Below are 13,931 nucleotides of genomic sequence, written 5' to 3'. Positions count from 1 at the left end.
CTCACACTGTCTCCCTCACACTGTCTCTCTCACACTGTCTCTCTCACACTGTCTCTCTCACACTGTCTCTGTCTCTCCAGTCTAAAGCCATGAGGGAACGTTGGCTTCTGCAAGGCACATCCTCTGGACCTAATGATGAAGACGATGGACGGAGAAGACAACTGGAGAGGGACGAAGAGCAGGGGAAGAGACTAGAGGACACTATTTACAGGTACACACATGGACAGGAAGAGACTGAGAGACACTTTACAGGTACACACATGGACAGGAAGATACAGGGGAACATTATTTACAGGTGCACATAACGACAGGAAGAGACTGGGGGATGTTATTTACAGGTGCACACAAGGATAGGAAGAGACTGGGGGACACTATTTACAGGTACACACAAGGACAGGAAGAGACGGGACATTATATATACACACGTTATACCCTTGAATGACTGGTGGACACAACTTACAGATGTGCCTCGTACTTTTGCTGTTGTTTATGAGCAAAAGGGTTTCCAAGTTGTGAGGCAGGTTAAGATCCTCTCTGTTAGCTGCTTAGAGCTGCTTTGTTTAGCTTTTAATTAAAACATGTTCAAAGTCCTGTTTGTCGTCGTCCCCCACCCCCCAATCAGAAAGGTCATGTGGGTTTTTGGGAAGATGTTTGCACTCAGTGAGTCCAAAAGGATTGTTAGTAAAGAGAGCATCAAGTTATAGTGGCTGCTTCCTGCTTCCTTGAAGTGAGTCATGCGATCAGCAGGCAGTCATAGTGAATCAGTGTGTCCTGTGATCAGTAGGAAGTCATAGGGAATCAGTGAGTCACTTGATCCGTGTGAAAGATCCTGGTTGCAAATGCCCTGTTTGGATGGTGGAGGAGTCTCCCTTGTTCCCAGTACAGTGTACCACCTCTGCACAGATCTCTATGGTATCCCTTGTGGGTCCTGGTGAAATAAAACCCGCTGTAGGGGAATGGACTACCAATCATGGCATCTTTCATTCCCCTGTGTCATACCCATTGGACCATGAGGTCACTCAATGAATGCCAAAATATGCCATGAGAACGTTCCTCCAGGACCTCTGGAGCGGTGTAGAACTGTGGAGCATTGTAGAACCGTGGAGCGATGTAGAACCATGGAGCGTTGTAAAACCATGGAGCGTTGTAGAACCGTGGAGCGTTGTAGAACCATAGAGCGGTATAGAACCGTGGAGCGGTATAGAACCGTGGAGCGGTGTAGAACCGTGGAGCGGTGTAGAACCGTGGAGCGTTGTAGAACCGTGGAGCGGTATAGAACCGTGGAGCGGTGTAGAACGTGGAGCGGTGTAGAACGTGGCCTGCTGCTTACAGTTTAGACACTGGGAATCATCTGGCGGGGGACATGGAGAAGGGATGTTTGTCCGTCCATGTTATTTATTTTTGGTTGTTGTTTGTTTATCCTGGTGCGTTTCCCACGATGTCTGAGAGCAGGGCTCCTTTTAAATGACGATGCCTACATCACAAATGGATTGCTCGGACATGCTTGACTTGGACTGAAATGCTTCAGCTGCTGGAAGTCATTTTGGGGCCCAGTATTAGTAGTTTAATTGCAGGAGTTCCACAAGCTCCAGCAGGAGAACGATGTGAGGAGCCGGTTCTCATCTCCAGCAGGAGAACAATGTGAGGAGCCGGTTCTCATCTCCAGCAGGAGAACGATTTGAGGAGCCGGTTCTCATCTCCAGCAGAAGAACGATGTGAGGTGCCGGTTCTCATCTCCAGCAGGAGAACGATTTGAGGAGCCAGTTCTCATCACCAGCAGGAGAACGATGTGTGGTGCTGGTCCTCATCTCCAGCTGGAGAACGATGTGAGGTGCTGGTTCTCATCTCCAGCCCAGGTCAAGCACTGCCTAGGGGCCAGCAAAGCCAGTGTTAGGCTGAGCCAGTGTTATGTTGAGCCAGCGTTAGGCTGAGCCAGTGTTAGCTTGAGCCAGCGTTAGGCTGAGCCAGCGTTAGGTTGAGCCAGCTTTAGGCTGTGGTTTAACACAACTCATGAATGGACTTGAATGTCCCTGATGAATGTTTTGGTGGATAATACTCTAATTATTACTAGGCTGTTGAAGCACATAATGCTTCTTTATTTCCAGCAGCGGTCTGTAGCTAAGGCTTGTTCAGTGCTAACACCATCACATCCTGTTCACTGTGTGGCCCCAACACGGACTCACACCTGCAGATCCTAAATAGTGTAATAGTCTCTCTCTGTCCCGGTCACTGGCACAAATGTTTGAAGTGCTTTTTAATTCAGACTGGCTTGTAATGTCATGATAAAACCATATAGAGTAAATTGGCCTGTTTTTCTGTTGCCTTTTTTTGTGTGGTTATTGTGCTTTAGTCTTATTGTGCTTTACTGGGCTATATACTAAACTTTCTGATGAAGCCGTTTTGAACGTTGTGTATGTTGTGTATGTTATTAGAGGGCTCTAGTCATTGTCTGTGTAATAGTGTTAAAGGTCACTGGACAGTAAAGTATAGTACAGCTAACCACCATTTAACCACCATTTAACCACCATTTAACCACCATTTAACCACCATTTGTGTTGCTTCTGGTTGCAGGAACACATGAGCTGCCCAGACAGACTCTGTAGACATCTGCTGCCTTTTTTGTCTGTCTTTCTATATCGCTCGCTCTCTCTCCCTCCCTCTCTCTTTCTGTATGTCTCTAGAAAGGTAAATAAACATACTGGTTATAATTCTAATGTTGCTTATGTTACACTCAGTCCCGCTGCTCATGTCAAGGGTCACACATCTTGCTGGTGTGAATACACATTGGGGTATGGGAGTTTATTCAACTCTTTTTTTATATATATATTTTTCTGGGTCTGTGTGATCTGTGGGAAATACTTGGATGTGTCTTGAATGTCGTCATACATTTTGCAATAGTATAGGAAGTGCAGGTCAGTTTCCACCTCATTTTGTGGGTAGTGTTGAGAGCCCTTATAGCAGCATCATGGCAAGACTGTGCTCATTCAGTGTGTACTCAGTCCAGGTTTTTTGTACATTTGGACCAGTCACACTGTTCAGGTATTCTGCCACTGCGTACTCTCTGTTTAGGGTAAGGCAGGATTCCAATTTGGTTTGTGTTTGTTTGATAATTTTTTCTTTCTGTTTTCATATGATTTGGTTTGTGTTGCGACCCTTGCTGGTATGTGGGGTGTGTTTGTGTTTGTGAATGTTCTAAGACTAGCTGGCTGCGGAGACGTCTCCCTCTCTTTCTCTCTGTGTCTCTATTTCTATCTCTGTCTCTCTGTCTCTCTCTCTGTCTGTCTTTCTGTCTGTCTCTCTGTCTGTTTCTCTGTCTGTTTCTCTGTCTGTTTCTCTGTCTGTTTCTCTGTCTGTCTCTCTCTGTCTAACATGCTGACATGGGGTGGAGTCTCTGCCTGCAGCTCTATTTATCCACCTTGTGGAACAGAACTGTGCCCCAAAAATAAACCAGAACCACCAGACACATTCAACTTCTAATAGATGGAGAGAAAAAGGAGTAAGGGAAGGAGAGAGAGGGAAAGGGAAGGATGAGGACAGGAGGGGAGAGAGGGATGTATAAAGAAATGGGAGAGACTGCTTTGTTAACAGCCATATTGATTAAGTACCCAAACAAGGACAACAGTCACTAATTCTGTCACTGATTCTGTCCCAGATCAGTATTGACAAGGACCGAGACAGCCTCAATACATCTTGGACTATTGGGCCAGTCTGAACCACACAGACACAAGGACCTGACCAGGGAAATACATCTGTCAGTCCAAGCCTGATTTCTCTGTCCCAGGTAAAGAGACACATGATGAGGATGTGATGATCAGTGCAGGTTGGGCCAGGTTGGTACCAGATACCGGACCAGGCAAAACATCGACCTGTCCTTAAGGCCTCCACTATGGCCCTCTAATGTTGGCCAAGTAATGATGATTTAGACTGAATCATTCTACCCTGGACTAGGTCATTCTGATTTAGACTGAATCATTCTACCCTGGACCAGGCCATTCTGATTTAGACTGAATCATTCTACCCTGGACCAGTTCATTCTGATTTAGACTGAATCATTCTACTCTGGATCAGGCCATTCTGATTTAGACTGAATCATTCTACCCTGGACCAGGCCATTCTGATTTAGACTGAATCATTCTACCCTGGACCAGGTCATTCTGATTTAGACTGAATCATTTTGCCCTAAAACAGATGATTCTGCACTGGGGAAGTTTAGGAGTGTTTACCTAGTCTATGGAGAGAACAGGTAGGCCTTATATGGTGAATACCTAGTCTGTCTTTAGTTCTTGAACAGTAGACAGACAGAGAGATGTAGTTTGAAATGGAATAAAGGAGATATATTTCTCATCCCACTGCTCATTCAACCCGGAAGCTTTTTGCTGGTACAATAAGCAGTTGACCGGCACCCACAAGGAGTCACTAGGGAGAAATGTGACAGGCACCCTGGTCTGGCTATTGGGCTGCAGGCGGGTATCGACCAGTTGGAAGGGTGGGGAACTACTCCTTAGGTCCAGTATTGAAAGGAACATGTAGAATTACATTATGATTTCTTATCAAACCTTTCATGTAGATACAGCTCTGTCCCATAATGCCATTTTGAATGGAACACCACAGGGCAGTGTAACGGGCCCAGTACCTTTTAAATGGGAAAAAAGCCTAAACCAGATGAAACTAAATCAATCAATCAATGAAATGTATTTATAAAGCCCTTTTTAGCAGCTGTCACAAAGTGCTTTTACAAAACACCCGGCCTTAAACCCCAAGGAGTAAACAACAGCAGTGTTGGATTTCAGTGGCTAGGAAAAACTTCCTAAGAAGGCCAGGGGGGTCTGGGGATTCTGTGGCCCTATCTGGGGAAGGCCCCGGACAGGGCCCAACAGGCAGGAAATCAATACACCCACATTGTCAAGCATCAACCAAAGGGACACCCACCAACCGCAACCACCCTGAATGAGGGCCGAGTATTGACAGCAGAGTACAGCCCAATTGCACAAGTGCGCAACAGAGAGTCAACAAGCCAGTGACTCCGCCCCCAAATGGCATTGGAGGGAGGGCATCCCATTGGTGATGATAGCCCACCTGGCTAGACAGCAAGGGTGGACAGTATCAAGCCTTTCTGGTCACTTTCATGCCCCTGGGCAAGACTACACTTAATCATAGACCATGCTGTAAAGATGAGTCTTTAGTAGACACTTGAAAGTTTGCACTGAGTTGGCATTTCTAACCTTAATGGGCAAATCATTCCAAGGTAGTGGAGCTCTATGAGAGAAGGCCCTGCCTCCAGCTGTTTGTTTAGAAATTCTAGGTACAATTAAAAGGCCTGCATCTTGCAATCGTAGATTATGTGTAGGTATGTATGGCTGGATCATTTCAGCAAGGTAAGTAGGAGCAAGTCCATGTATTGATTTATAGGTTAACAATAAAACCTTAAAATCAGCCCTAACCCTAACAGGCAGCCAGTGTAAGGACGCTAGGACAGGAGTAATGTGTTCAAATTCTTTTGTTCTTGTTTGGATTCTAGCAGCCGTGTGCAGCACTAAACTAAACCAAGATCAACAGGTTGCATGTGGCAGGAGCTGATCCCAAAACTCAGCGCTCTGCGGTGGTGGAGACTCTGTCTGGCTATGACATCACCCACTGTACCCACTCGCTGACAGAGGCCCGTGAGGCCAATCAGCTCGGCTGGGAGATAATGACACTTCCAGACAGGAAGTCAGACAGGAAGTCAGACAGGGAGAAAGGGAAGTCAGGAGTGGGAGTGGAGCCTGTGAGGTCACCATCATTACCTCAGTCCAAGTTGTTCTCTCTTTTCTCTCCTCTCACTCTCTCCTCTCACTCTCTCCCCCCTCTCACTGTCTTATCGTCTCTCTTCTTGCTCTTTCCCTCTCTTTTTTGCTAATTTAATTTATATCTCTTTCTGTCTTGCTCATTCTCTTTGGCTCTCTCTTTCTTAATCAAGCCCATTTCACCTCTTTCAATCTATATCTTAAATGTGTTTTATGAAGCCCCTTTTTACATCAGCAGTTACATCAGCAAGTGCTTGTAGATATATCCAGTCCACCCTGAAGGTCAATAAGATCTTGAAGCAAATTGGCTAGAAATAACTCCCTAGAAAGGCAGGAATAACTCCCTAGAAAGGCAGGAATAACTCCCTAGAAAGGCAGGAAGCCAGAAAGGATCCAGGTTTTGATGAATGGCCATTCCTCTTCAGGCTAAAAAGAGGAGTGATCTAAAGTATATCATTCCTTACAGAACCAAGCTTGAGCAAATTTTACAGCCAATTTTAATTCTCACAGGGCCAAGAAAATAGAAGGCGGTTTTACCAGGAAATCCTTGGCATATCCAGTACCTACCAATCCTATGTTCTCTTGCTACACAGTGATTTGAGATTTGCTGGGGATTTCTGTGAATAAACAAGAGTGCTTCTTTGACATGCTGAGAGGCCCATCCCATCTCATAGAATGTGGCCAACCACATATGTTTCTACGAGGAAGACAGTTCACCCTGTCATGGAGAGTAACTAGCCTGCAATAGAGGTGTCGAGTGTGTTGTGCCACAAGCTAACAGACATAAAGGATGACAAGGAGGAGAGCAGGGGCTGAATGGGGAGCACAGGGGGAGGAGGAGGGGAGATATATGGGTATGCTGTGTGGTGTTCGTGACCGCGGTCATGGCCCAGCCCTAACCACAGAGGTCAGCTGGTTCTCTCCTAGATTGTGGGAATACTGGATGCCACTGTTCCAGGTAGACACTCACAATATACTGATTGTGGGGTTTCACTTTAAATTGCCATCTGTGATTTGCTACTTTCCAAAGAGATTGACTGCCAACTTCTTATAAGCCTTACATAACTGGTCCTCTTATGTGTCTCGGCTGACATTCCTAGTAGAGATCATCATTTTCTGTGGGAGTTGTAGTTTTCAGTCCTTCCACTAGAGAGCAATGTGATCTGTGGCAGTTGTAGTTCTCTGTCCCTCCAGTAGAGAGCAGCATGCACAGCATACTGTATATATTGTCACTGAGATTTCAGACCTGACGTCAGCATTTTCCTTGTACAGATTTAGCTGTCCCAGGGGGAACACTGGACATCCTCATAACACTGTTGGCGATTAAAAATGTGTATTCCAGCCTGATTTAAGTAGGTTAAAACCCCTCCACCTCATTCATAAATATATGGCTGTGTGCTGGGCTCAGACACAGAAAGAGGGGAAGTGGCCACATTGAAGCATTTCCTCTCGGTCAGATGTGAATGGGGAAGAGGGTGTATCGGGCGAGGCTGGTCGAGGCTGTCCATATAAGGGCATTATTGAAATAATACTGAGTTCCTCTGGACTGGCCTCCCTTTCGCCCCAGTCTGTAGTGGTCCCCTATGTAGGGAATAGTGAGCATCTTGTATAAATACCCAGCCTGAAACACAGATAGCACAGATCTGTTTGCTTTTAATAGAACATTTAACAGGGCGCCATTTGGAGCGGAGATAACATTTTAACTCAGGACAAAGCAAGGTGGCGACGGCCTCCAACAATCCACAATGACCTCCCCTCAGAATAGATATGGCCAGACTAAACCACATCAAGTACTTGAACAATAGCAGTCACCAGTGACCACGGACATGTTATCAGTCAACAGGCCTTGTCTCCACAGAACGGAGGGAACCGGGTTTCTGTTCAGCCTGCAGTCTAAGTGGTTGGAAGGGTCGTTGTCTTGTTATTGGTGACCATGGAACCTCTGAGGTGTTCTACAACCTCCAAGACAAAACAATGGCAGGAAACTGAGGATGGAGGGCGTTCCCCCCAACGCTGCTTCTTGATTGGCTGCCAGCAATAAGAATAACCACAGACCCTCGATCCCCTGGCAGTAATGGAATGTGTGTGCATTACATTTAATGGGAAAATAATGTAATAATTGCGGAAATTGTGTAATTTTGGTTGATTCAAATGAATCATGAATAAAGTAGAATATATTCCTCATATTGGAAAGCAGTAGTGTAATGTCCAACATGAGACCAACATCGTCACTGTAATGTCCAACATGAGATCAGTCCTCACTGTAATGTCCAACATGAGACCAACATTGTCACTGTAATGTCCAACATGAGACCAACATTGTCACTGTAATGTCCAACATGAGACCTGTGTCCTCACTGTAATGTCCAACATGAGATCAGTCCTCAGTGTAATGTCCCACATGAGGTCAGTCTTCAGTGTAATGTCCCACATGAGATCAGTCCTCAGTTTAATGTCCAACATGAGATCACTTACTGTAATGAGACCAACACTGTAATGTATTTTTTTGGTTGTAGGTTGGAGTCTGAGATTGGTCTGCTGGAGTGCGAGGAGTCTCAGATCTCAGCTAAGGAGCAGAACCTCAGAGAGAGGTTAAAGAAGACTGAGAGGTCCATAGAAGATCTGCAAAAAGTATGTTCCCTTCATTACTCCATAAAAGACAAACACCAGACAGTTCCATGATCTGATTGAGACATAATGTGAATACTGATGTTAATGCATTAATACATCTATCAATAATCACTGATAGATAATTCAAATCATTCAATACAATAACCATTGTCTTCTCAAGCTATTTACTTCTCTTCTTTCTCCAGAGTCTTCAGAATGAGCATGGTAAGTGAATTATCTACACAATATTGATCCTTATTGATCATATTCATCGGTTCGTTGGAAGGGTCCCAGGGGAAACCACAAAAAAGCGCGTTTCAAAGCCTTGTTAAACCAGTGGCATTCCAATATGATCATGGTCAACAGCTCCACATGACAGACCCTCCATGTGCCCCCATTGTGAACACAGACACACAACACTCAAACGGGCCTCTAAACCAGCTACCACCCAGTCAGACTGGCTCTTCCTCCATTCCCTGTCTTACTGCAACAAGGGCTCTCTCACTTTGTTCTTCACTCCTTCTCTCCTCTTCTCTACCTCTCTCTATCTACTATTCTCCTTGAATGTCTCCTCTCTTTTCTCGTTTCTCATCTGTCCTCTTATCCCTGTTCCCTCCTCTCCTCTCCTCTCCCTCCTCTCCCCTCTCTCTCTCCTCTTCCCTCTTTCTCCTCTTCCCTCTCTCCTCTCCTCTCCTCTCTCTCCCCTCTTGGACCATTTCCGCCCTGCCTCAGCGCTACTATTGAGTTCTAACATGGCTCCGCCGCCCTGCACTTTGTTTCTGCTGATCCACCTATTCACCAGGACCCCCCCAGTCCCGGGTCGCTTTGTTCCCCCTTTATGCACCTCCCTGGCTGTTCTGCTGAACACAGCACCAGGCTGGCAGAGGAGAGAATGCAATGGGCCCCAGCGAGAGGGGGAGGAGGGGGAGTGAAAGGGAGTGAGTGAGTGATGGGGGAGAAAGAGAGATGGACAGGGAGTTGGTCAGTTAAATGGCATGTTGGGGCCGGGGGGCGGTTGTTGACCAGGGGTTCAGTCTGACTTCCTCTCCACCCTGACCAGATGCTGTGAGTGACGCCTGTCTCTCCGACCCGCCAGACTACTCCAGTACCACTCCTCACCGGGCCTCAGGCTCAGCACCACTCGGCTCTGGGAACCATCCAAGGACACCTGGTAGGTACTGGGGAGGAGGGCCAAGGGAGGGGGGGTTGTCCCTGATCGGAGGAGGGAATGGGGCCGGGCGTTACTAATGATGATTCCTGATGGAGGGATAGAGACTCATGGAGGCCTGCAGTTATCACACTACTGAATTCACACACACACACACACACACACACCAGCCATACAAATTATACTCATGAGTGATATAGATGGGACGCAGGGCACCTTCAAAATGCCGTCAGCAGCTCTCTAGAAATAACACACTCTCTGTTTGACAGAACTACTGGGAACAACTTTCGATTGCACTCATGGCAGGACTTTGTCCTCTGAATAAACTGAGACAGGATAGAGGGAGAGCATAAGAACTGTAACCAACGTAACGGTGGATCTAAGGACAGTTGTAAAGACCTGTGTGGTCCAAAACACATTAACACTGGACTGTGAGCACAGCCACCAGAACACAGATGCGTTGTGAAGCACTTATGTTTGGACTTATGAGTTAAAAGTCAGTTTGAATTGCAGTGATGTGGCGGGCGGTTGAAAGGAGTTCTAATAAATGGCGATGAAAACAAAATGCATTGCATGTGGCTTTCTGTCAACAGCTCCGTGCTGGTAACTCATGCTCTCTCTCAGTATCTAACAGAAGATACTTGTCATGTTTCAGACATGTTTCATTCCTGTCCATGTCTTAGCCTTGTTTCAGCCATTCCTTAGCCTTGTTTCAGCCATGTTTCAACTTTGTTTTAGACCCATCTTAGCCATGTCTCAGCCATGTCATAAGCATGTTTACAAATAATGTCTCTTAGCCGTGTTTCAGCAATGCATATTCATTATCTCATCACACAATCTAAAGTATTGTTTATGTGTCATTCTAGATTTGTTCAGAGGAAAACATCCTTTTAAACTATAAATGTGTCATCATCCTTTATAAACACTACCACGTGAAGAATCACGGTTCCTATTGTTAATATCAATATCATCATCAGTGTGTGCAGTGGGAGGATGTAGCATGTGGAGGCTCATTCTTGTCAAACCTTGCCAGCATTTTAACCAGTAACATCCCACGGTGGTCTGAATGTAAAGGGTAATAGTGACACAATTATGCTTTGTCTGTCTGTCTTCCTGTCTGTCCGTCAATCAGCGATGTACGCCATGGAGATCAACGTGGAGAGGGACAGGAAGACCGGTGACACCCGGATCCTGTCGGCGTCCTCCGTCAGCCCCGACGAGGTCCCCCAGCGCGGTGTGAAGGTCTTTGACGACGGCCGCAAGGTCGTCTACGAGGTGCGCTCGGGGGGATACACCACCACCTCCCTGGAGAACGGGGGTCACCCCTGGAGCTCTGCCCAGGTGGACGACCTGATGCAGCGAGTTGGGGCGCCCACTGGCCGGGCCGAGGGGGACAAGGCTAAGGTCACAGTCAGCCCTGCCAGTGCTGAGGACCCCAAAACCTCCCCCAGGTCCACTGACCCCTCCGCAGACCTACCTGGCACCTACGCCCCCTCCAGCACCCCTCCAGCCATCCCAAGCCCCTCCCACATCACCCCAAAGGTAGCTCAGCCCCAGGCACCTGGCTCCGCCATCACCTCCCAGCCCCCACCTGGCAGAGGAGTGACCTACGAGGGGGAGGTGACGAATGCTCCCCATGCTACAGCAGATAAGCCCGTCACAATGATCTTCATGGGCTACCAGAGCGTGGACGACCAGGATGAGACCAAGAGGCTGCTGGGATTTGACGGCACCATCAAGGCCGAGATCGTCCTGATCGATGAGGACGATGAGAAGTCGTTACGGGAGAAGACGGTCACAGACATCTCCACCCTGGATGGCAATGCTGCCGACTTGGTGTCTGGCGCTCGGCCAGCCAGCGAATCCACCGAACTGTCTTCGGATGGGAAGGACGAGAGCTCTGCCCCGGCCGCCAAGGAACTCCCATCCCCCGCAGGTATAGAAAAGAAAAAGCGCTGCCACTGCTGTACTGTCATGTGACCTGCTCTTCGTTCCCTCTTTAAACTACACTACCCACAACTCTCTGTTTTCCTGGGACTGCTGGAAGGAGTTCATTGGTTCATCAATGCTCTGATCTTCTTCCTACCTAAACCCTCCTCATCTTCCACAAACTTCTACTAACAGAACCTCCAGAAGCCCTATGACCTCTGGGACTCTCTCTACCTGACCCTTGAACTACGATCTTTACCCTCTTTGAGCTGGTTGTGATCTACCATTGACCCTGACAATGCCCTTTTTCTCTCTCTCTCTCTCTCTTGCTTTCTCTCTGTATGGAAAAGCAAAGCCTCTCGTTACTGGCCTGTCTGAGCGGACCCATATTCACTGATCTGGGCTCAGTTTAACCTTTCTCCTAAAGGTGAAGGTTAAGATTGGGGCAGGGAATCTAAATCTGTGCCTAATGGATCCTCGACCTCAGAGTGGAATACTAACCCCCTCCAGGGCAGGGTTGGATTTGACAGGACAGTCACTAGTTTCATGTATACACAATACAATTCAGGCCTGGTGGTTATGTTTGTTTTTTTGAGAATCAAATAATGAAAAATGACAACAGGAGACAATCAAACAAACACGTCACAGAAAAAGGTGCAAGAAATCAACATCTGTGGGAGGCTTATTCAGGCAGTGTCCCAACAAACGTCCTTTCTCTGAAGTGTACACTCCTTCACTACTTCCCACGTCCCTAAAAGCATCTGAGTGGCGGAGGCATGGGCTTGCAGGAGTTTCCAGCAAATTTTCTACACCAGCCATTTCCTTTAAAATCAGTGAAGGGAGGTGAATAAGTGTACACTTTGGGAGGCCAGAAAAGGACTAGCCACCCCTTAGAGTCTGGTTCCTCTCTAGGTTTCGACCCTACTTGGGAGTTTTCCTAGCCATTGTGCATCAACTCGGTTGTTGCTTGCTCTTTGGGGTTTCAGGCTGAGTATCTGTAAAAGCACTTTGTGACAACTGCTGATGTAAAGTGCTTCATAAAATAAATTTGATTTGAGGCAGGAGGGATACTGGAGACTTATCTGTACACTCAGCTGACTGAGTCCTTTAGTTGGACCCATGCGTCTTGAGGCAGGATATTCATGTTACCTTGATATGACACAGCACAATCAACAAATCCAAAATGGCAGCCATGTTAGCGCCTCACGGGCAATAACAAATGATTCCAACACAAAATGCCTCCAAGTTCAGCTGTTCATTGATTATTATGTATGTTTGTGTATGGGGATCAGTAAGTGTGTCCATTTTTGTCCAGAAAACAATGTATTGCTATTTTGATACATGAGGCCTATTTGATCTTGTATGTTCAGGTTGTTACAAGTGTACTGATATAAGTTGGGCAAACTTTCAGAAACAATTTTTTTGTCTGAGCTGTCCCTTTGTTGAAATTCAAGTCTGTGCATGTTTGTAAAGCTAGCATAGCATCTCACTCACTATTGAATACAACTGGTTGGCCTCATCACCCCTCAACACATATTCCAAATTGCATTTAAATAACAGGACGTATCCACCAATCCAAAGAGAGGATAGGAGAGAGCCTGACTTTGTGGCAGTAGGATATTACTTTGTGGCTATCGCATCTAATGTGGATCTGTGGATCACACATCCCTGTCAATACATATATCCAACAACTCTGACAGTAGTGACCAATGATTTTCTTTTGATTTAAAATTCATGGTTTAAAATGTTGATTTTAAACTAAGCTATGAATGTGAGCACCTACATTTATCATGTGACTCTAAATGCTTGAAATGATTGGATAAAAGAAATGCTATAAGGTGGTAACATGGCGTCTGTTGTAAAAGTTGCCTGAACTCCATATGTTTATACACGGTCCAACATCTCATCGTCAGTCCTGTTTATGACGGCGCTTGCATGGTACATAAGATCCTAGAACTGGTTAGAGGAGAGGAGTGGACTATATCTGTCTGTCTCTCTGCCTGCCTGTGTGATTAGTTGGATAGATTTATTCCAACTTTGCTCTTATTGTATTTGAATGTTTTTGCTTTTGAACAAACTAATTGAATTGATTGAAAGGCCATTGAATGGGATATTTCTGTAACAACTTTTTATTTAGAATGTATCCTAAATGCTTCAGTCAGTTATAACACAGCACACTGTTTTGTTGAGGTTTCAGACAGACTCCCCCTCTCTCCCCCTCACTCTCCCTCACTCTCCCTCACTCTCCCTCACTCTCCCTCACTCTCCCTCACTCTCCCTCACTCTCCCTCACTCTCCCTCACTCCCCCTCACTCCCCCTCACTCCCTCCCCGGTTCAGAGGGGACTGCTTTTAAGGGCTCGGCGCAGTCTTTGTCTTTTCATTTTCAAATCAACACTTTTTATATAAAGAAAATTACCAAAATAATGTTTAATCGAATTA

The 13,931-nt window shown here is 46.3% G+C and overlaps 1 protein-coding gene across 5 annotated transcripts in view; it reads left to right on the top strand.

Annotated features, from left to right (window-relative positions):
• LOC105020485 (paralemmin-2) overlaps positions 1-13,931 on the top strand; it is an 84,741-nt gene that overhangs the window by 23,580 nt on the left and 47,230 nt on the right. For 3 of the 5 annotated variants that reach the window (XM_029117070.2, XM_029117069.2, XM_029117071.2), the window contains 5 exons: positions 81-211; positions 8,300-8,414; positions 8,600-8,618; positions 9,454-9,564; positions 10,694-11,497. In XM_029117070.2, coding sequence (XP_028972903.2) covers positions 81-211; positions 8,300-8,414; positions 8,600-8,618; positions 9,454-9,564; positions 10,694-11,497 — 1,180 coding nt within the window. Of the gene's footprint in view, positions 1-80; positions 212-7,767; positions 7,865-8,299; positions 8,415-8,599; positions 8,619-9,453; positions 9,565-10,693; positions 13,336-13,931 lie in introns of those variants that run through there. The other 2 variants (XM_013140289.4, XM_029117072.2) reach the window with 2 other exon arrangements.

The sequence above is a fragment of the Esox lucius genome, chromosome 23, assembly GCF_011004845.1.
Source record: "Esox lucius isolate fEsoLuc1 chromosome 23, fEsoLuc1.pri, whole genome shotgun sequence".
Classification (NCBI taxonomy): Eukaryota; Metazoa; Chordata; class Actinopteri; order Esociformes; family Esocidae; genus Esox; species Esox lucius.
This window is presented reverse-complemented; position numbering and strand designations above follow the sequence as displayed.